Raw genomic sequence first — 23,498 nt, 5'->3', positions numbered from 1 at the left:
CCAGCCTGGACATCCAGGCATATAGCAGGCAGCTCCAGACCCTGCCTCCTGTCATCAGTGTAATGCATTCATATCTACAATATGGCAAATTTCATATCCTCCCTCCCTCTTCCCTGCATTATTGATGGGTTGTGCACTTTAAAAAAATCAATAGATCAGGGCGTGGAGCTGGAGTTAAAAAGAAGCCTTTAAAAGTCTGCTCTTGTTTTTGCTGTTTTGAATAGGAACAAATAAAGCTTTCCCTCTGATTTGAATAAGTCAAACCCAGGGCTAGGTTGGCTGTGATTGGCCAGGACTAGGAAAATGTAATTAAGATGCAAACACAAGCAAATATAATCCAGAGTCTGTGCAGCCATTGCTAAGTCCACTGGACGTGAAGCCTCCTGCACTGGGGTAGCTCTTCAATACTGCTGCTGTTAATTCACCAGAAAACTGGGAACACCAGGCAAGGTAAGATCTCTGGCTTACGTATACTCGTTAGTGAAAATCCTACTAAATGAGGCAGAAAGGAAAGAAGAGATAAAAATTCCCTTCTGGGATAAGAATTTTTATATGTTGAATCAGGAGTTTGTGACCAGTTTTACAAACTTCTGTTGGGATGAACAGACCTTTTTTAAAGACCACTAAACAGGGCACATTTTCAAAGCAGGGAAAGATGCAGACCCCATTCCTCTATTTTTGAGGAAGGTGGCATGGGGTAAGGCAGAAGTAAACGCGCTTCTTCCACTTGGGGTAATTCCATCAGGGTATTTCTGTGAGATTCAAGACCACTGGCTTTTAACCTGGAATTTCAAAACTCAGATCCCATTTAAGGAATCTCTGCAGTCCTCTTAAAGGATACTGAATTAATTAATAAATTAGGACTTGGGAAGGGTGAAAGAGAGGGATCCAGCTTTGTGGGGACTTTGTTGTTGCAGATGGAATTAGATTTTTGGGGTGTTCGGTTGACAAGAAGTCCGTTCTTGGAGCATATGTATCTCCTGCATTCAGGGTCTCCAGTCCAATGAGCACCTTCCCAGTTCTGAAGTCCCTGCTGGGAAATGGGACTGATTTTGGGATCTGAGACTCAGTCCAAATTAATGTCAATTAGCTTGACATTTACCAGGTTGGTAGTTATCTATCTCCAAGGAATGAATTTGGCCCTGGTCCCTTTTCCCTTGCTGGGTCATGCATTTGCCTTTCATGACTGAAATCCAGGGTCTGAAGAAAGCTCACACATATTTCCTGGCAATTCTGAGCAGAGGGTGGGGCAGCATAAGTTATCAAATTAAATCCTCAAACACTGGCTGCTCCGCATCATTGCTCTGCTTTAGTCCTGCTCTAACAGTACTCAAAACAAATCTGCTCTTTGTTTTTTCTTTTTGTTTTGCTTTGCCAAAGTCTATACTAGATAATGGCACATAGTCTCCAAACCTAACTTAATCCTTCAAAACTGAAGAGAAGAATGGCCAGGCTCTTTTTGTTGGGGGGTGGGGGCAGGTAGGCAGGTGTGTGTGTGTGTGTGTGTGCACGCTCACGCGCCTGTGTTGGAAATCTAACTGGAACCTCAAACATGCTAGGCAAATGGTCTAATACTGAGCAACACTCGGGCCCTGACATGCTCCTCTTAACAAACACAGTATGCCTCCAAATAGCAAAAATGGGTCCTTCCTGGGTGATTTTTTTTTTTTTTTTTCCCTACGTAAATCCATCAATCTCAGCCTTTTTCCTTTTCCTTTTGGGAGAAACGAATCTAACATTCATTAGTTGTCATGTTGTCAGACTGCAATCTCCTTGAGAGCAGGAACAACCCTGGAAGGCACTTGTGTTATTTAAAGCCTCTAGGTGACGTTGGTCATGTGCAGGTACATAATAACCCAAACCATGCCTGGACTTCAGAAAACCAGCGATCCACACGGACTACTCCTTACCATTCCTCCCATTGCTGAGTCCTGAAGGAACTGGAGACCTCAGTTGGGGTTGGAGGAACTGATCCGGAGCAGCTCTAATCTGTGTGGGAAAGGGACAAGGAAGCCTCCTGCCCTCAGATAAGACAGGCCACACCCACCACCTTCTGCTTGTGCTGAATCCTTTGACCTAGGCTCAGCTGTGCCATTTTATTTTCCCTTCTGCAAGGCCCAGAATATATATATATATAGATATATAGTCATTTAACAAAAGGAGGAAAGGTGGTTTGAGTTTCAGCGTAGTTTACTTAAAAAAAAAAAAAAAAAGACGAAAGTTAAAAGCAGAAGGATGGAATCAAAGGTGATTATGAAGAGGACCTTCAAGCAGGGAATCTAGGAAGATTCAGAGTGAGAAGAAAACTTTGGGGGAAAAATTTTTTTAACCAGGTTTTCCTTCCACAAGCTACTAAATTTCAATAAATTTTGGAAGGTTTGCTATATGTGAAAATAGACAAAAGCACAGCTTTTTAAGATCAGATATGGGTCTCATTCTAATATGTACCTTTGGGCAAGTTACTTAACCTCTCTAAACCTGAACTATGCTACAAGATGAAGAAAAAACACTGAGAATAAAATGAGGTTGTATATGCAAAGTAACTCAACATAGGACTTAAAATATTTATCACCCCTTTAGAAAATAATCATAGCTATTACCAAAGTTGTTAACAAAGGAAGTGGCAGGTAGGAAGCAGGATTTGTGTGTAGGGACTAGACCAGCCAGGCTCACCACATGAACTTGAATAAGTCATTTCCTCTATAATGATGAAATGGTGTGGGAATGTACCACAAGGACATGGCAGAATTGGGATATGATTTCCAAGAAAAACTGAATTGATCCCCAGTTCAACGGGTATCACCTCTTGCTCTGTGATGTTTTAGTCCTGGGAAGACAAGCACCATGTCTCTGAGCAGCGCCTTCAGGGCTGTGGGCAACGACCCTGGGATCATCACCTGGAGAATAGAGGTGAGCAGGGTGGGAGGCACATCCTACTCCTGATTGCTGGGATCTACGGGCAAACTGATTCCCAGATCTGCTAAATGACAGCCCTCCAATCCTCCTGATCCTCTGGTTTGAGAACAGTGCACATTTTCCCATCCTTGCTCCTTCCCTGATGCTTAAAGCTGGTAGATGGCAAGAGGAAGAAATGCTTTTAGTCCTGGAAAATGGAACTCCAAACGAAAATTAGCTTGTTCTTTTTCCATTCATCTCCTAGGAGTCTGCACTTCCCATAAATGTCCTAGAAAGATGGGTGGGACTTTTCCTGGAGACTCCTGGTTGCTCCCATCAGATAAATAGAAGATGTCTACATGTCTTCTACAGGGCACTCTGGCCTTGAAGGATGGTGGCAGGGGCACTACACAGAGGGGCATTGCACCCCACCCCTGGGTTTGTGCCCCTCTGGGTGACTAAGCTCCAAGCTCTGGTCTGGGTAGCTCTGCCTGTCAGATGTGAGGATACCCTCCCCAAGTCCAGTCAGTTACTGCTGCATAAAACCCACAGGTTCCAGTTACAGTGATACACACCTGTCATCACAGATACCTGGGAGGCTGAGGCAGGAGGACTGCAAATTTAAGGCCAGCCTGACCAACTTAGTCCTTGCCTCAAAATAAAATTTTGAAAGGGAGTGTGGATGTAGAGTGAGTGGTAGAGTGCTTGCTTAACACGTGCAAGGCCCTGGGTTCAATCCCCAGCACCACAAACAAAAAACCAAAAGTCAGAGTTTGTGAGAGGCCCATGCCATTTCCATTGTTTTACGGCTCCCAGTTTACTTAAAAAATAAATTGGTACTAAAATGGAGTTATAAGAATTATGATATACTTAACCTTTTTAATAGACATGTCTTACATAGAACACAAACAGATTTACCTCACTTGAAGAGACTAATGAAAATTTACATCAGAGGCTATGTGAATAGCCCTCTGGGAACAAGCAGTACATGCAGTGACAAATCAAGGGCCCAACCCAAACTCCAAATATGGGACAGTCAACTTGGAGTTCAGCTCCCCAGTGGCACTTTCAACTGCCTGTTAGCCTCCTCCTCACCTCCACAAAGTTCCAGCATCCTTTCTACATGGCAGGCCTGGCTGGCTCTGGGTAATCAGAGTGATCTGACAAGAGTGTTGGAGGCACTAGCACAACTGAGAGTTTTTGCTTCAAAATCTATATCCAACTGTCCCCTGCAAAGGGCAGCATGTGGGCTCACAAGGTTCCTCACAGTATGGTGAGATAAGACCAAGCAGGACATGGGGAAAACAGGGCCAGGGAAACCAGTACTGGATCAGGGTGATGCAGGTAGAACTCTCAGAAGCTAGAGGGGTGACCACATAATCTTGTGCTGGCTACTTGACCCTGTAAGGTCATGGAGACATCTACTTCTCCCCTATTACCTGTGTCAAACAAAAAAGAAGGAGGCTTTGGGGTAAGGAGGAGGGAATGCAGCCTATCTATAACCTTGTCCTTCCAGAAAATGGAGTTGGCACTGGTGCCCCTGAGTGCTCATGGCAACTTCTATGAGGGAGACTGCTACATCATCCTCTCGGTGAGCACCATCCTCCCCATTCCTGTGAATTTCTCCCCTGAGAGCCAGTTCCTGGGCTTTGTCAAGAGATCTGCTGGTGAAGGAAAGAAATGGGGTTTCCTGTATCCACCTTAATTCTCCCTCAGTGTTGTGGGAGCAGGCCTCCAGTTTGATTGTGAAAGGCCATTGGTAGGCCTGGGTTTTAAATTTTTCATCAAGAGGCAAGTATGAGGCCCTCAATATAAACCTCAGAATCTGCCCACAAGCAACACTTCTTCCTCTGGAGACCCAGACCCCACACTAAGGTGGTGTGGCAGAAGGTCAGACAAATAGAAGAAGGCCTAACTCAGCCCATTGTTCTAGTAGAGGACACAATATCCCACATGAGCAGCCCTGACAAACCACACAGACACACAGGTCAGCTGAACATGATTGGAGGTTAGGTAAAGGGGCACAAGGAGACCTGTAAGGCAAGTCTGTAATCTGTGTTTAGTCAGCTTTGTGTTACTGTGACCAAAATACCTGACAAGAACAATTTAGAGGAGGAAAAGTTTATTATGGCTCATGGTTTTAGAGGTTTAGTCCATGGTTGGCCAAATCCATTGCTCTAGGCCCAAGGGGAGGCAGATCACATGGCAGAAGGGCATGGTGGAGGAGTCTGCTCCATCATGGAAGCCAGGAAGTTGTGAAAGGAAGGATCTGCAGGAAAAATGATCCCTGGAAGGATGCCTCCCCATCTGTGACCCACCTCCTCCAGTCACACACGCCCTACCTGCCTGTAATTACCACCCAGTCAGTCTATTCAAACTAGGATGGACTGATTAGGTCACAGCTCTCATAATCCAATCATTTCACCTCTGAACATCCCTACATTAACACAGGAGTTTTGGGGGAACACCTATATATCCAAACCATAATAATTCAACTGGGAAAAGATCCCCATTGGTCTCCATTTATTTTGGGAGCAACAAGCTTGTCAATCAACTTTCCCAAATGTGGGGAAGAATCTGGGTGGTCAAAACTTGAGCCACTGTAGCAGGTCTGCAAAAAGGACAGGCAGCCCTAGTACACCTCAGGGACAGCAAAGGAACCCAACTCTGCCAAGGGCAGAGCACAAACAACTTTAAGCCACATTCTTCCATGCCAAAGGGGCCAGCAGCAAAGGGGCCCCTGACCTGCTCTCCTTGGCTACATCCCAGACGCGGAGATCGGGCAGTCTCCTCTCCCAGAACATCCACTTCTGGATCGGGAAGGACTCCTCCCAGGATGAGCAGAGCTGTGCAGCCATCTATACCATACAGCTGGACGACTACCTGGGAGGCAGCCCTGTACAGCACCGAGAGGTTCAGTTCCATGAGTCTGACACCTTCCGAGGCTACTTCAAACAGGGCATCATGTAAGTAGTAATATTGGCACAGAACAAGGACAGACACAGCCATTAACAGAAGAAACCCATAGGACCAATGCACATGAAGAAAGTTATCTGAGGGGCTGGGAATGTGGCTCAGTGGTAGATAGCTTGCCTGGCATGTGTGAGACCCTGGGTTCCATCCCCAGTACCGGGGGAAGAAAAGGAAGGAAGGAAGGAAGGAAGGGGAGGGAGGGAGGGAGGGAGGGAAGGATGAATCTGAGAAATGCAAAGCAAAACAAAGCTACCACTGACACCTATTAAACTAGCACAAATTAGAGAGCTGGGTGGTTCCAACTGCTGGTGAAACCATGAGGAAATGGAGCTTCATGCCTGCTGGTGGCAGTGTGGACTGGCACTGCATTCTGGAGAATAGTCAATGTACTAATGCAATTCTCACTTATGGGTATACACCTCGGAGAGATCTTCACATACTCAGAACCATAAAGGCACATGAACCAGAATGTTCATAGAAGTGTCAGTGGTGGTAGGAAGCTGTAGCAATGTAGGTGTCATTAACTGGGAGATTGAGCATGTGCATCAGAAGCAACAGATTAGATTACACACCTAGAACATGGACAGATCTCACAGACATAGTGCTTAGAGAACACAGTATGAAACAGACCAGTACATAACAGAATCCCAACTTGTTTTTAAAAAATGCACACAAGCAACAGGACACATCTTAGTGAAATGAAAAGAGCTGTTCAACTGTCAGAATGGAAGTGTGTGGTGGGGAGAAAAAGGGGAACGGGGCATACAGATAAAAGGGAGTGCATAGACACTTAACACAAGAGAGGGGTTTGTAAGGCCAATGATGATAATGTTCCATAAACTAAGGAGTTAGTTCAAAACTTTGCACGCAACATGAAAAACATAAAGAATTTCAGTGAAGATTCCCTCTGTCTGGAACACTATACCTCATGTTGTTGGCTCCTTCTAATTGTAATATTCCAGCTCAAATGTCAGTTCTTTAGAGACATTTGCCCTGACCTATCAGAAAGTCAGTCACTTGTAGGAAAGCAGCTACTGCCATCTGTATTTACCTAGCTCATTCATTGCCATCCATTCGGGCAGAGGCTGCATCTGTATAATTCACAGCAGTCTCTGAGGAACCTAGCACAGGTGCTCAATAAATAATTGCATGGATATCTTCTCAGTTATAAAAAGGGAGGTGTGGCCTCCGGGATGAAGCATGTGGAGACTAATACATATGATGTGAAGCGGCTGTTACACGTGAAGGGGAAGAGAAATATCAGGGCCACTGAGGTGAGTCCTGCCTATTGACTATCCTGAGTCCAAGGCTTCCCTAGTTGGCACTTAAGAATATCTCCTCAACAATGTTCACCTCTCACCTGCAGGTGGAAATGAGCTGGGACAGTTTTAACCAAGGTGATGTCTTCTTGCTGGACCTTGGGAAGGTCATTATCCAATGGAATGGTCCAGAGAGCAACAGTGGAGAGCGCCTGAAGGTGTGACCATTTTAGTCTTAGAGCTCTCTCCTCTCTCAGACCTGATTATGGGTCTGGGCCCCCTTAGATGCTTTTATCCTTTTCTTTCCATGCTGTCTGATCCCTAAGATTCAAAGTGGACCCTGCCTTTTTTTTTTTTTTTTTTTGGAGATAGGGTCTCACTAAGTTGCTGAGGCTGGCCTTGAACTTATGATTCTCCTGCCTCAGCCTTCTGTGTAACTAGAATTACAGGTATGCCTGGCTGGACCCCTGTCCTTGAGTAGTCCAGGCAAAATATATGACTCCTTGGCATCAGAATAACTCCTGTGTCTAGAATTGTTTGTTCCCTCTGAGCCTATCGGGCAGAAAGGGGTTCCAGATGAGCTGAGTGTTTCCTTGGGCTTTTCGACAGGCTATGCTTCTGGCAAAGGACATTCGGGACAGGGAGCGAGGGGGCCGTGCTGAAATAGGAGTGATCGAGGGAGACAAGGAGGCAGCCAGCCCAGAGTTGATGAAGGTTCTTCAGGACACCCTTGGTCCACGCTCAATTATCAAGCCTGCAATTCCTGATGAGATCAAAGATCAGCAACAGAAGCCAAATATCATGTTATATCAGTGAGTAGCTAAACCTGGCTGCTGGCTGGAGACTGGGTGGTGGAAGGCATCCCCTAAAAAGCCAGGACTCAACTTTGCTCTTTGTCCTAATACAGGCACCTGGTTTTCTTCTCTGTCCTTTGCAAATGCAACCCCCATTAAGAGCTCAGAGACCTGCCTCTCAAGGAGGCAGCTATCTTCTCCTTGGCAATTAAGTCCTAATCTCTTAGGGAGACCTTTCTTGTACACTGGCATATACATGCCCAGTGATGTGGAAGGAATAAAGTTTGGGAGAGAAGTCTCCTCCAGAGAACAGAGTCTATACATTCCTGTCTGCATCCAAGCCATGTCTATCTTAAGAAGTCAAACTCTACACAGAAACTCCCCACTAAAACAACAAGTTGACTATAGGATTCTTTGTAGAAGTGAAGGTACAGACTAACCTCTCCTCTTCTCCAGTGTCTCAGACTCGGCTGGGCAGTTGGTGGTCACAGAGGTAGGAACAAGACCTCTGGTCCAGGAATTACTGAACCATGACGTAAGTAGAGCTTGCAGGGGCTTAGCCCAGGTAGCCAGACCTGGCTTCAAAAACAGACCCTGGAGCCAGGCATGGTGACACATGCCTGTAATCCCAGTGACTTCAGAGGCTGAGGCAGGAGGATCACAAGTTCAAGGCCAGACTCAGCCAGGCCCTAAGCAACTTAGTGAGACCTTGTCTCTACATAAAATATAAAAATGGAGATGTGGCTCAGTGGCTAAATGCCCCTGGGTTCAGCTGGGCACAGTGGTGCATGCCTGTAATCCCAGAGGCTTGGGAGGCTGAGGTAGGACAATCATGAGTTCAAAGCCAGTCTCGGCAATGGTGAGGCACTAAGTAACTTAGTGAGACCCTGTCTCTAAATAAAATACAAAATAGGGCTGGGGATGTGGTTCAGTGGTTGAGTGCCCCCGAGTTCAATCCCTGGTACCAAATAAAAACAACAAAACAACAACAACAAAAAGCACCCCTGGGGTCAATCCCTGGTTAAAAAAAAAAAAAAAAAAAAAACAGACCCTGGGCAAAGTCCTTTATTCTGGTCTTAAGCAGCAGTAACCACATTTGTTCCTGACTGCTTCAGGACTGCTACATTGTGGACCAAAATGGAGCCAAGATCTACGTGTGGAAAGGAAAAGGAGCTACAAAGGTTGAGAAGCAGGCGGCCATGTCTAAAGCCCTGGTAGGAGCTACAAATGTGTGATAATTCTGCCAATATCACTTCAGATGTGTGCAGAGAGCCATGCTAGGCACTTGCACACACAACAGTGAGGCAACATACATGGGCTTCAGAGTCAGACAGACAAACCAAGATTCAAATCCAGGTTTTTACTTTTTTCTGTTGAGTGTTCTGGGGAAGACACTGAACACTTCAGAGCCTCAGTTTCCCAATATCTAACACAGGGGTAATGCCTATCTCCCTGATGGTTGTAAGGATTAAATACTATTTGTGAGGCACTCAGACAGTAGTTGGCACACAGCACCTGCTCCATAAAAGATGACTTGTTATTGAAGGGAATATCGCATGTCAAGGTTAATGGTCCTGTCCTCAAGGAGCTTATGATATTCATGCAGACCTAGCAGACAAGATGTACTTATAAAGCAATAAGTGAGCAAATGATAGTAATATAAAGTAGAGTTATGTAAGTGCTGAAAAACACATCATAATCATGACAGGACAATGAAGAGATGCCAAGAGGTTGGTTCCACAAGGCACTTTTTGAGGCAAGTAACTTGGTCCTTAGACAGAAGTAAGTTAGAATGTTGACCCCCAGAGAAGAGGAATACTAACAACTAACTTCAAAGGGGTAAATTACCAAAGAAGCAAAGAGCCTGATGTATTCCCCAACTGACCTGCCTTTGTATTGGGGTGGGTCTACAGAGCTTCATCAGAATGAAGGGCTACCCCAGCAGCACCAACGTGGAGACTGTCAATGATGGTGCCGAGTCAGCCATGTTCAAGCAGCTATTCCAGAAGTGGTCAGTGAAGGACCAGACCACAGGCCTGGGGAAAGCATTCAACATTGGTAAAATTGGTGAGATTGCCCCCAGAGCATCCTCTCACTACTAGAAAGCCAGGCACGGGTACTCCTCTCTCACTGTTTTTCCCAACTCTTCCTCTGCAGCTAAAATTTTCCAGGACAAGTTTGATGTGACTCTGCTACACACAAAGCCAGAGGTAGCTGCCCAGGAAAGAATGGTAGATGATGGCAGTGGGAAAGTCGAGGTGAGCCCAATGAGGGCAACACTGGCCCTCTTGCCTGCTGTAGAGGAGGCAGGTGATTCTGTCTCCTTTCCTTTTCCTTTCCCCTTTGATACCTCAGTATTCTGTAAGAGGCTTGAGAGTTGACAGTTTCCCCCACACTGCTTCAGGGAAGTGAAAGACACATCCCCAAATTTGCTTCCAGTAACTCACCTGGCAGATATATTCACATCATTGCTTGCCTAGCCTGCAAAGACCCAGCTGTGACAGGATATACCTGATAAGGACCCAGATTTTTGTTTATTTGTGGTGCTTGGAATTTTTTTCTTCTTCTTTTTTAACTGGGAATTAGACTCATGGGCACTTTACCATTGAGTTACATCCCTAGTCCTTTTTATTTTTATTTTTTTGAGACAAAGTATTGCTAAGTTGCTGAGGCTGGTCTCGAACTTGCAACCTTCCTGCCTCAGCCTCCTGAGTCACTGGAATTATAGGCTATACCACCATACCTGGCCAGTGCTGGGGATTGAACCCTACAGCCTCATGTGTGAGAGGCAAACGCTCTACCACTGAGTACACACCTCTAGCCCCATGATCCAGTTCTCAGGATTCAAATCATGCAAATGTGACAAGACCTCACCACTGACTGAGAAGACCAGAGAGGGAAGGGGTACTTGGAGTGAATGTCAGCACCTCACCCACCTGGTACCCCACTAAGAATGGCCCAGTTCCCTTTGGGTAGTGCTCTCTGAACAGGACACCTATCTCTAAGGAACAGTGCTTCCTTCTGTTCACAGGTCTGGAGAATTGAGAACCTGGAGTTAGTTCCTGTGGAACGTCAGTGGCATGGCTTCTTCTATGGAGGAGACTGCTATCTAGTTCTCTATACATATGAGGTGAACAGGAAGCCACATTACATTTTGTACATCTGGCAGGTAGGTCTAGCACAGGCGCTCAGTTTTGGATCCAGATGCTTCCCCTGGCCACTGGGCTGGGGCAGGAAGCAGGTCCATCACTCCCCTCTCACTGCTGCAGGGGCGACACGCCTCACAGGATGAGCTGGCAGCCTCAGCATACCAGGCTGTGCAACTGGATCAGCAGTTTGATGGGGCCCCTGTGCAGGTTCGGGTCAGCATGGGGAAGGAGCCACGCCACTTCATGGCCATCTTCAAAGGGAAGCTGGTTATCTATGAGGTGAGGAACCTTGGATAAATTACACCAGCAGCAGGAATGCTCAGAACTAACAAAATTGTAGGGGGGATACCAGGAAGTGCAGAGGTGTAGAGTGGACAGTAGGGCTTGGATTAGACATAGACAAAGGAAGAGTTTAGTCTAAGACACTTGAGGGAATCCCAAATGCCTAGGGTTTCAAGTCCAACCTAAATCAGGTTCAAGGACTTTCATAATCTGATCCATATAACTTGTGCAGGTGCATCACCCTCGGCTCCCCAACCTGTACCCTCTGCTCCAGTTAGGTGGGTCTCCTCATTAGGCCTCACATGTGCCACACCTTATCAACCCCTAAATTGTCCCCTTCAAATTCAAGTCCCACTTCTTCCAGGAAGCCCTGGCTGAAGCACTTCCAGGCCCTGTGTAATGTCACATCAGTCTGGGGTCAAGTCCTAGTCTTGTCATTTATCAGCCAGGTTTCTAAATTTCAGTTTCCTTGTCTCCACCATGGAATACCAATGCCTACTTCATACTACTTCATAGTTATCATGAGAATCAGGATCAGTAAAGGAGTAGTAAGGCACTAATCGTGGAGCCTGGGACAAAACAAAGCTCTTCTTCCCCTCCTTCTCCTCCTTTTTTTTTTTTTTTTTTTTTTTTTTTTTGTTGTTGTTGTTGTTTGTCTTTCTTGTGTGTGGGGGGGAGGGTACTGGGGATTGAACCAAGGGGACTCAGCCACTGAGCTGCATCCCTAGACCTTTTTATTTTTATTTTATTTTTTTCAGTACTGGGAATTAAACCCAGGGGTACTGTACCAGTGAGCTACATCTTCAGGTCTTTTATTTTTTTAGAGAGGGTATCACTAACCACACACAGTGACAAAACTTTATTCTTTATGACAAAAAACAAAAGCTAATATTATTGTGCCATAGCCCCAGCTCACTTTAACCCTTTCCTGTTAGCCTCGAAGCTCTGGAAGGACAAAGATGGCATCAAATACATCCATGTTCCCACAACAGCCAGTCTAGTGCAAGATTCTGGACTTTGCTTTTCCTCTTTGCTCTAGGGTGGAACTTCCAGGAAGGGAAATACCGAGCCTGACCCTCCAGTAAGACTCTTCCAGATTCAAGGAAATGACAAATCTAACACCAAGGCAGTGGAGGTTCCAGCCTTTGCCTCTTCCCTAAACTCCAATGATGTCTTTCTGCTGAGGACCCAGGCGGAGCACTACCTGTGGTATGGCAAGGTAGGATGGCTGGGTCCAGCAGTCACACTAGCCCCTTGGAGCACAGCCTTATGCCCCCTGACCTTGATCCTGGTCAGCAATGTCAAAGGAACTAAAAAGTAAATTGGTACAGTCCTCAAAAAGAGGAAACTTTTCCCTGAAGAATCTTCAAAGGAAGCACCAACATTCCCCAGTCAGGCCACCACTAGAAAATCATGGATAGTACTGCCCACACTCAAGAGACATCCCATAAACAACTACACACATAGATAAATCAGTCTTTCCACATGAGTTTGCTGGCTTATAACAGGAAAGGTGCTAACACAGAAGAAAAAAACAAAAAATATGATGATGTCATAATTCGTATTGCATTAGTGCCTTAAAAAGCACTGAAATTGGGGCTGGGATGTAGCCTAGTGGTAGAGTGCTTGCCTAGCATTCATGAAATCTTGGATTTGATCCCCAGCACCACCAGAAAAGAACAAACAGCAAAAAAAAAAAAAAAAAAAAAAACACTGTAATTGTTTTACACAGAAATGAAGTTGGGTATGGTGGCAAACATCTGTAATTCCAGCTCTCCCAGCTACTTGGGAGGCCAAAGCAAAAGCATTTTGACTTGGAGATTAGCCTGGGAAACTTAGGGAGACCCTGTCTCAAATAAAAAATAAAAAGGGCTGGGGCTATAGCTCAGTGGTAAAGTACCCTGGGTTCAATCCCTAGCATCAAAAGAAAAAAAAAAAAAGTAGATGCTAAAAATTCTAGCTGAAGCTGAAACAAAGGTGACTCTTACTCTTGTTTACATCCACTACAGATTTCAGAGTCCAGTCCTGTTCTTTGCCAGCACACTCTGTCTTCCTTCCCCTCTTCCCCACCACTAGAATAAATTGATCCCCGCTATTCTGAGGCATAGGTATCTTGGTATCTAATCCTGATTACACTGAGTTAGTCTTAGAAGCTTCTCTGTTCACATCAATGGGTTCATGTTGACTAACATCTGTGCTTTTCTTGCACAGGGTTCTAGTGGGGATGAGCGGGCAATGGCTAAAGCGCTGGCCAGTCTTCTCTGTGATGGCACTGAGGACACTGTGGCAGAGGGCCAGGAATCAGCTGAGTTCTGGGACCTACTGGGAGGTAAAACTCCTTATGCAAATGACAAAAGGTATGGGAACACTGTATTCCACTCTTGTTGACTCTCTCTGCCTCCACAAACTCTAAGATTCCTTTCAGTTTTAAAAACATGATTTCTATACATATTGGTGCCTCTAAATGGACTGTGTTGTAGACTACAGCAGGAAACCCTAGATGTCCAATCCCGTCTCTTTGAATGTTCTAATAAGACTGGCCGGTTCATTGTCACTGAAATCACAGACTTCACCCAGGATGACCTGAACCCAGGTGACGTGATGCTCCTGGATACCTGGGATCAGGTAAGACATAGCCACAAAACTCAGAACAAAGGACAAGGATACCCACAGTTTAAGTTATTTTGTCCACACTCAGAATAAGCCCTGGGTAGCCCTGTACCATCCCCAAATCAACATTTGTTAGTAGAGACCAAATAAAGAGCCTGCTTTTTGCCACAGTCACAGTTCAGAAAGATGTTCAAAACTTACCACCTAGGAAATTTTCCCACCTTGCTTTGGGAAAATCTGATCATCATATCATCCTGCCTTCTTAGGATCAATAGCAACAGATTCCAAATCCAGAGAATGTGGCCCTTTAGGGGACCAAAGGGTACAAATAGGTATTTTCAAGGCAACCCCTCCTCCACATACCATTTTCTTCTGATCAGCTCAGCACACTTTAAGCACCATCTTCCATGTTAGTCACTGTGCCAGGTGGTTGTCATCAAGGTGAAAGGCCCCACTCTCAGAGTTTCCAACTGGTGGGAGGAGCCAGAGCAACATCATTGATTGAACCATGATGAGGAGCCACAGGAGTACCAATTAAGGGCACTCAACACAGTTTAAGGGCACTAAGAAGACTTCCTAGAAGAGAGGACTCAGGCTGAATCTCAATGGATGAGTAGGCAAAGAATAGAGAAGCCTGTGGGAAAAGAATATTGCACACATAAAAGCAAGACATGAAATATTATCAGAATGTAAGCTAGAGTTAAGGAGCACCCTAGAGATGAAGCTGAAGAAGTAGGTATGGGCCTGACCTACCATGTCAAGAAGTTTATCCTGAAGTTTAAGCAGGTGAGTGACAGTCAAATTGTGCTTTAGATAGATCACCCCTGTAATTTCCTGTTAGTAGGAGATGAGGGTTAAGGAAGAGCTGCTGTGGGCCTGCAGAGGGCAGTGGAATAGGGATAGAGGGATAATGACAAAGGCAGAGGAAGTCTAGCTGAGCAGCACTGGTGACTCACTGGATATGGAGGTTATGGACATGACTCCCAGATTTCTGCCCTAGATGGATGAATACCATTTACCTAGAGTGGAAATTCAGATACACATTTAGAAAAGAGGAGCTGTATTTTAGGAGGGTTACATTTGAGAAAATTGGAGACAACCAAGAGGAGGAGTTTTGCAAGTAAGATTTAGGAAGCTGAGTTTCAGTGAGAGCTCAGATTTGGAGATGTAGATTTGGGAGATACACATAGCAATTAAAACCACAAATATCAAGCTGATTCTAGGAAAACCTTTCTGCTGAATAAATCAGGCTGAGACATTTTCTGAAGCTGTAAATTGCTGAGGGGGATAGATAATCAGTATATATGATCTAGTATTTAGTCTTTGGTCTGACTGCATTAACAAATATTAAATCTGTGTCACAACAGGTGTTCTTGTGGATTGGAGCTGAGGCAAATGCCATAGAGAAGGAGAGAGCTCTTGCTACTGCCCAGGAGTACCTGCATACTCACCCCAGTGGACGAGACACCCATACACCCATCCTGATCATCAAACAGGGATCTGAGCCTCCCATCTTCACAGGCTGGTTCCTGGCCTGGGACCCTTACATTTGGAGTGTAAGAACAGAGATTGGGAAAATTGTTTTGTTCTTAAAGTTGGAGAGCTCAGAAATAAGAGCTCAGAGGGAAGTGGGGGTACAGATTTTGGGGCCAAGTAAAACCACTCCACTCCCTGCTTTTTTACTTTTCTTCTCTTCCCTGTCACCCCCATAGCAGTAAGTCCAGTTAGATCATTCACAGCTTGACTCAGCAGTAGGCACTGTGAAGTAATATAGTTTATAAAGTTCACATACATCAACTTTTTTATCTTTATAACTATCCTGATAGCCAGTGCAGGTATTGTTTCCTATTTTATAGACGAAGATGCTCAGAGGACAAGTTATGTGTTCAAAGTCACAGTCAATAGGAAGAAGTCAGGCTTTCTAACTCCGTCAACTGCTCTTTCTTAAATCTTACAGGGAGGATTGAAGGAGTACCATCAAAGAATGTAAATGAAAGCATCTTTGTACCCTGCATGAATCTAAACCAAAATGTTTGGTTTTACTTATCTACTATCTGATTCTCCAGACTTTCTGCTTTTCCTGAAGGTACAGACCAGGCCTAACATGTTTCTCCCCTATCAGCATTATCTCATCCTATGTTTTCTCTCCTCAGGCTGGAAAATCATATGAACAATTAAAGGAAGAACTGGGAGATGCTGCTACTATCATGCAAATCTCTGCTGTGAGTTGGGTTTTCTCTCAGAGGAGCCCCAGAGCCAAAGAAAAAGCAAAAGCTACATGGTCAAAGCTCTACCATGTCTTAGTACTGCCCTCGTTGTCTATCCTGACAAAGAGTGTTTCGTTTTGTTTTGTTTATGGTACTGGGGATTAAACCCAGGACTTAGTACATGCCAGGCAAGTGTTCTGAGCTACACCCCTTCCTATTTATTTATTTATTTATTTATTCATTCAGTACTGGGGATTAAACCTAGGGATGCTCCACTACTGAGCTACATGCCCAGCCCTTTTCATTTTTTTATTTTGGAACAGGTTCTTGCTATGTTGCTGAGGTTGGCCTTGAACTTGAAATCCTCGTACCTCAAGCCTCCTGAGTTGCTTGGGATTACAGGCCTATGCCTCTGAGCCTGGCCCCAAGATCTGTTTGTTGTTGCCCCCCCCCCCCCCCCCCTGCATTCTAGGATTGAATTCAGGGGCACTTAACCACTGAGCCACATCCCCAGCCCTTTTTTTGTATTTTATTTCAAGACAGGGTCTCACTGAGTTGCTTAGCACCTTGCTAAATTGCTGAAGCTGGCTTTGAACTCACAATCCTCCAGCTTCAGCCTCCTGAGCTGTTGGAATTGGTGGTGCCCAGCCCAAGGTTTTTTTAGTTGATAGAAAAACAGATCTCAGAGCTAAGTTCCTTATTTTACTGCCTTCCATAATTTGGAATAGACTTGCTGCTTAAAAAAGAACAATAATAAAAATAAAACTAATTTTATTTACCTCTCTGCCATTCAGGAGAGATTAAAGTTATTGGCAGTTTTTGGAAATAAATTTATCATTCAGATTATATTTTTATCAGTTTCTGACAGTGGAGCCCACAGAAACATAGGTCATTTAGCCCTGTTTCAACAGATAAAATAAGTGGAGACTCTAGTCAGGAATCCAACAGCTCTTTAATATCAGGATGAGTGGTTGGGCAAGGTGGTGCACACCTGTAATCCCAGGAACTCAACAGGCTAAGGCAGGAGGATCAAAAATTCAAGGCCAGCCTGGGCAACTGAATAAGACCCTGTCTAAAAATTAAAAAATGAAAACAACTGAAAGAAAAAGAATGAAAAACAACAAACTGGAAATGGTAGTGACTTTTTTGCTCTTCAAAGTCAAATTCCAAAGGTAATGGTGATGTAGTGTCTTTAAATTGTCTTTAAGAAAAGTAAAACTTCCATCTGAAGGCATTTAAAGACTGGAAATGTAAGCCAGATACAATGAAGCAAGTCTGTAATCATAGCACCTCAGGAAGCCGAGACAGGAGCACCACAAGTTTGAGGCCAGCCTCAGCAACTTAGCAAGGCCCTATGCAACTTAATGAGATCTTGTCTCGAAATAAAAAATAAAAATGACTGGGGATGTGGCTCATTTGTTAGCCCCCTGGGTTCAATTCCCATTACCAAAACAAAACCAAAAAAACAAAAAACAAAACAAAAAAAAAGGACTGGAAATGTAGGGCCAAGAAAAGGTATATTATAATATTTCAGAGTCTTAGGGCTGAAGTTTAAACTCAATGGTAGAGTATTTGCCTAGCATGCACTAGGCTCTGGGTAGGATTCCCAGTACCTCAAAATAATAATAAAAGAGATTTAAGTACAGTATGTGTGCCAGACTAGCCATGAGGACTCACCTTAGGCTTAGTGAATCAACTTCCCCAACAAGAATCCAAACTCTGAGTATTTTTGATTCCCAGATGATTTTGACATGCAGCCAAGTTTGGGGACAAAGATGACTATGAAGTGGTATAAAACAAAATGTTAAATATTATATACATGCCAAACTGTAATCACCAGACACTGAACAGTGTTTCCTATGTCTATACTTTTATCTTGCCTAGGACATGAAGAATGCAACCCTTTCCCTGAATTCTGCTGTCAATGAGCCAAAATATTACCCTATAGAAGTTCTATTGAAAAATCAAAATCAGGAGCTTCCTGAGGATGTGAACCCTGCCAAAAAGGAGGTGAGTGGCTAAAGGAACTGTGTCTGGCATAAGTGGAGCTGTCAGTAAAGAACCCATCTCAGTAAATGGCCAAGGACATTCTGCACATTGTAGGCACTCAGTGGACACTGGAACTACCCAGTGGCTCAAACCAAGAGCTCCTTCTTGATTTTTTTCATCTCCCACATGAATCCATCAGATAGCTTCTATTCATTTCTGTCCATCTGTCTGTCACTGGTCTAATATAGCCATCATGGACTACTATAATCCAGATGATTTCCACCTCATCCCTATAATCTGTTCTCCACATGATTGTAATTATTAATAATAGCCAAAGGGATCTCTTTGCGGTACTGGGGATTAAACCCAAGGCCTCACACATACTGGCTAAGTGCTTTACCATAAGCTACATCTCTGGAGCCGTTTTAAAATTTTATTTTGGAGACAGGGCCTTGCTAAATTGCCCAAGTTGGCTTAGAACTTGTGATCCTCCTGCCTCAGCCTCCTGGGTAGCTAGGATTACAGGAGTATACCACCATACCTGGCTACCAAAGGGACTTTGTAATGCACATATCTACTGCCCTGTTTGAAACAGCTTGAATAGATCCCCACTGTCTTAAAAAGAATCTGAAGGCCTACATAATCTGGGTTTCACCTCCCTCTGAGATTTCACCTTACATATCACTACCCTCCTTACTTATTACCCTTGAACATACTTATCCCAGTCTTGGAGGCTTTAGTGCTCCTGCTTGAATCAATATTCTCTCAGAGAGTTACAAAGCCAGCTCCTTCCCACTGTTTATATCTCAGCTCACACATCGCCGCCCCGGAAAAACCTTCCTTGAACACCCCATCAAACACTGCTTCCCTCACCCCCTCCAGTCCCCTTTAACTTGTTCATTGTCTATATCCCCCACTAGTAATATCCTTAGAAGGAAGGAACTTGTCTGTCCTGTTCGCCATCATATTCTTTGTTTTTGTTTTTTGGTACCGAGGTTTGAACTCAGGTTCAAACACTGAACCACTGAACAACATTCCCAGCCCTTTTACATTTTATTTAGAGACAGGATCTTGCTGAGTTACTTAGGGCTTCACTAAGTTGCTGAGGGTAGCTTTGAACTTGCGATCCTCCTGCCTCAGCCTCCTGAGCTGCTGGGATTACAGGTGTACACAACCATGCCCAGTCATATTCTCAACTTTTCAGCACCTAAATTTATGCCTATCAGATAGCAGGTGTTAGTTAAGTTTTGGATGAATGAATTAACATGTTCATGTTGAATTAATTATCTTCCCCTTGAAAGAGTTGATTTGGGAAAGGGCTTTGGATTTCCCATAATGTCCTAAGTCTTAAGTCTCTGGACCACAACATTCTTGAAAAGTAGAGGCCACATATTAATAATCTTTACTTGGATACAAAATAATCATTACATCAATAAATAAATGTTAGGAGAACTATAGGTTCTCAGTAAGATTCACCTGAAATATTCTGAGGGGTCTGAGGATGTAGCTCATAGGTAGAGAGAGCACATGCTTAGCATGCATCAGACCCTGAGTTCAACCCCCAGCACCAAAAAAACAAAATTGATTAAGTCTGGGCCTAGTGGTACACTCCTGTAATGCCAGTGACCTGGCAAGATGAGGCAGAAGGATCACCTTGTTCAAGGCCAGCCCTGGCCACAATTAGTAAGACCCTATCTCAAAAAAAGGACTAGGGCTATAGCTCAGTGGTAAAGTACCCTTGGGTTCAATCCCTAGTAAACCCCCTCCTTCCCAAAAAAGGGTAGTTAAGGACATAGTATAAGGAAAAGCACCACTCAGTTTAGTTCTCCATTCTGCCAAAATATAATCTCTATAACTTATTCATATTATATAACCCATTTATTGTCTTTCTGGAAAGAAACTTGAATCATGAAAGCAGGGAATCCAGTTTCTTCCACAGGCCACTGGGGCTCTACAACCTGAACTATTTGGCCATGAATACTGTAAGTCTATTATAGCCTTCCTGACAATTCATTCTACTTCCCCCTCCAAGGATCTACATAGGCTTCCCTCTTACCCCCACTCTCCCCACTTCTGTTGACACCATTAAATACTGTATCTTCCTTCTAACTAGAAACTTTGTTTTCTCTCTTAGAATTACCTCTCTGAACAGGACTTTGTGTCTGTGTTTGGCATCACAAGAGGGCAATTTACTGCTCTTCCTGGCTGGAAACAGCTCCAAATGAAGAAAGAAAAGGGGCTTTTCTAAGGCAAGAAGACCTATTGCAAGAACACATAGAGCAGATAGTGCCAATATTGGGAAAGAATTTACCTACCAACTTCTGCCTGCTATTTATTTAGATACAAGAATAGAATCTGAAAATCACAGCATGTTCTCCATTTTTTCTCTTCCTTGCATCTCTTGGTTATTACTAAAATGTTAACTACACACTTTTTGGCTTTTGTGGCCTTCTGGTTATAGACTTAGCAGAAAACACTACAACTGCATGAATTTAGAGAAACCAAAATAAAGAGAACCAAAGATTAATCTTAAAATATCAAAGACCTACATTTGCTTTAAATTTCAATATCAGTACTTCTGAAGTCTATTTAACCCACAAAGCATTGAAGTTATTTGCACATATATCCCAAGGTGAAAATCCAAATTCCCAGATCCATTACATGCCACAGCATTTTTAACTTTTCAAATAAAAATAGCCTGCATAAGCAAATGGAGTTCTTTTCAGTATTTGGGTGCTTGTCATGGTAATTTTATATTATGTTCAGAGAATGTTTCAGTACAGGGTAAGTAAAGAGGCAGTGTTGATTGAACTCTCTCAACAACTGGACCACTGTAGTAACTGTCTTTGGTACAAGAATATCAAAATCTGCCTTGCATACCAGATGTGGTGGCACACATCTGTGATCCCAGTGACTCAGGAGGCTGAGCCAGGAGGATCACAACTTTGAGGCCAGTCTGGACCATTTAGCAAGACCATGTCTCAAAATATAATAATTTTTTAAAAGGACTGGGATGTAGCTCAGTGGCAAAGTGCTTGCCTAGCATGTGGGAGGCCCTGGTTTAATCCCCATTACCACATACAATATAATATTAAAATTAAAATAAAAAAAATAAATAAACAGCTAAACCCAGACAGGGGTGGTGGCACATGACTGTAATTCAAATGGTTCAAGAGGCTGAGACAGGAGGATCACAAGTTTGAGGCCACCCTATGCAATTTAGTAAGGCTCTAAGTAACTTAGTGAAACCCTATCCAAAAATATAAAAATAAAAAAAGCTAGGGATGTGGCTTGGTGGTTAAGTGCCCTGAGTCCAATCCCCCATACCAATAAATAAATAAACAAACAAACAAACCTAGTATTATGCAAACAAGGAAAAAATTCTACACTATTATATATTTATTAACTTTACCCATGAACTATATAATTTCATTAAAAATTCAGTTGATAAACAAATTCTGGGTTTGAAGAGACTTGGGCAAATTCTTTTTATTTTGATGTCCAGAACTAAAAATAAACCTTTTTTTCCTAGGCCAAAAGTCTCTAGAACCTATTCAGCTTCTGTTGCCTCTTCAACTTCTCCACATTCAAACCGCACAAAGTCTACTACAGATACCCCATGGGGCTGCACGTACTGTCCCAATGTGATGGAGGGATCCAGCAAGTATGGCTGGGACAGCATCTTGGTCTCTGCCTCTCCCCCAGGTTCATCATCCAGGGAGCCAACAGAGAGAGGGGCCATGCCCACCACATGCTGCCCAAGGCGGCGGCCAAGGTCTTCAAGGTTTGCTTTCTGTTCAGATGTCTCACAGATGACCAAGGCCCCATACTTTCCCAGCACCAGGTTGTGGAGTGAAGGACTGTGCATTGTTCCATGGACGTAAGAACCAACGTAGAACCCAGATGGCACCTTCACCCATGCAGCTCGTTTCAGAATCATGTTTTCTCCCAGTTTCCCTATTAAAAAAAAAAAAAAAACCAACATGCCATCAGAATATGATACCTGTGGTGATACCAATGTATGCACAAAAGAGTCCAAATTTGGAAGGTGATCCTTCCTCAAAGATATATAAGTTTCAGTTTTGTTTAAAGAGGAATGGGGTATGGTGGGAGAGTACTTTAAGAAGCACTACGTGCCAGGTACTCTAGTATTTAACAGAGGCTATGGTGTCACAGACTCAGGTCTCAGTTCTACCTCTTCCTAGCTATATGACCTTGGGCGAGAGACTTCATGACATAACCCTATTTACTAATTTATCAAGCCATAGTTTCCTGGTCTTTAAAATGGAGCTGACATCACCTACCTTTCAGGGTTACTGGGAGAAATAAATGAGGTGATATATGTAAAAGTATTTTATTATAGCATCTGGCACACAGTGAGCGCTTAAAGGCTAGCTATTATTAATACATTAAACTTAGGTTTACAGTGCTTAAGTAACCCACTCAATAATACATGGCAAAACTGGTATTAAAACTCAGATCTGACTCCAAAGCAATTAAGTGATTTTCCCAACTGAATTGCCATCCCTACCATATAACCATAACTGATATCAACAACTCTTCATCATTCACTGTAATCAGGAAAAGGTCTACAACTAAAAGTCCCAGAAAATCCAAAATCCATGTCATCTGATAGTTTTGGCTTCATATCTTTAAAAACAAAAGGATGATATTATCAGAACATTGAGAACCAAAAACAGGCTCCAGTTTTCTTCTTTTTCTCAGGTTGCCATTCTCAGAAGTCCAAATAAACCAAAAAGTAGGAAGGAGCAGGAGGGTAAACAAAGTGATCTGGACATGTCTGGATTAACCACAATTAAAGCTAAAAGTTATGAAAAGGGAGAATCCAGAAATCAAAACAAATTTTAAAATAGCTACCCAATTGTTAATTCTCTGAAATTGGCAAGGCTGAAACACTCAGTTCTTCCAGGATTTCTTAATAAGCCCTATTTCTTAATATGTAACTGCTGGTTTCTCATCTATGACTCACTGAAACATCATAAATACTATGATCAGATAAAAACAGAACTAATGCCTTGACTAGAAACTGCAGAGGAGCAGAAAATTCCCAGCAACTCCAATCCCAGACCTGCTTTCCTCCCTCCATCAAAGGGCACAGAAAACAAGCAAAATCCCTGCTACTCTCACAATAATGATCTAGATTTTATTCCCTTCACCAGTGGGCTTTAAAAGAACATACCTCTACAAATTCAGAACCAGATTTCTTGAGATCAAATTCCTAAAAACAATGACCCTAAAATTCCCTAGAACCGTTTATAAAGAAGAGGAAATTAGGGCTGGGGTTGTGTGGCTCAGTGGTAGAGCACTCACCTAGCATGT

General features: G+C 43.5%; 2 protein-coding genes across 18 annotated transcripts in view; one reads left to right on the top strand and one right to left on the bottom strand.

Moving 5' to 3' along the window:
• Positions 1–1,498: 1,498 nt before the first annotated feature.
• AVIL (advillin) lies at positions 1,499–21,831 on the top strand. 8 transcript variants are annotated; one of them, XM_079139156.1, is made up of 19 exons: positions 1,499–4,486; positions 5,665–5,861; positions 7,034–7,142; positions 7,235–7,345; positions 7,737–7,939; positions 8,378–8,456; positions 9,037–9,135; positions 9,630–9,677; positions 9,835–9,988; positions 10,079–10,179; positions 10,953–11,090; positions 11,191–11,349; positions 12,392–12,571; positions 13,564–13,709; positions 13,833–13,977; positions 15,330–15,518; positions 16,116–16,184; positions 18,054–18,179; positions 21,691–21,831. In XM_079139156.1, the coding sequence occupies exons 1-19, from the start codon at positions 4,307–4,309 to the stop codon at positions 21,703–21,705; spliced, it is 2,448 nt and encodes an 815-aa protein (XP_078995282.1). In that variant the 5' UTR covers positions 1,499–4,306; the 3' UTR covers positions 21,706–21,831. The 8 variants fall into 8 exon arrangements, with proteins under 8 accessions (XP_078995282.1, XP_078995279.1, XP_078995278.1 ...); XM_079139153.1 differs by lacking the exons at positions 9,630–9,677; positions 21,691–21,831 and adding an exon at positions 20,293–21,385 and having other exon boundaries at positions 1,499–2,910; positions 4,412–4,486; XM_079139152.1 differs by lacking the exon at positions 21,691–21,831 and adding an exon at positions 20,293–21,385 and having other exon boundaries at positions 9,835–9,979.
• The window catches only part of TSFM (Ts translation elongation factor, mitochondrial), a 32,035-nt gene continuing 18,358 nt past the window's right edge, over positions 9,822–23,498 (bottom strand). For 5 of the 10 annotated variants that reach the window (XM_079139168.1, XM_079139167.1, XM_079139165.1 and 2 more), the window contains one exon: positions 21,630–22,115. In XM_079139168.1, the coding sequence (XP_078995294.1) occupies positions 21,709–22,115 (407 nt within the window). In that variant the 3' untranslated portion in view covers positions 21,630–21,708. Of the gene's footprint in view, positions 9,958–14,051; positions 14,433–21,629; positions 22,116–22,147; positions 22,981–23,498 lie in introns of those variants that run through there. The other 5 variants (XM_079139173.1, XM_079139166.1, XM_079139171.1 and 2 more) reach the window with 3 other exon arrangements.

The sequence above is a fragment of the Sciurus vulgaris genome (assembly GCF_902686455.1).
Source record: "Sciurus vulgaris genome assembly, chromosome: 5".
Classification (NCBI taxonomy): domain Eukaryota; kingdom Metazoa; phylum Chordata; class Mammalia; order Rodentia; family Sciuridae; genus Sciurus; species Sciurus vulgaris.
This window is presented reverse-complemented; position numbering and strand designations above follow the sequence as displayed.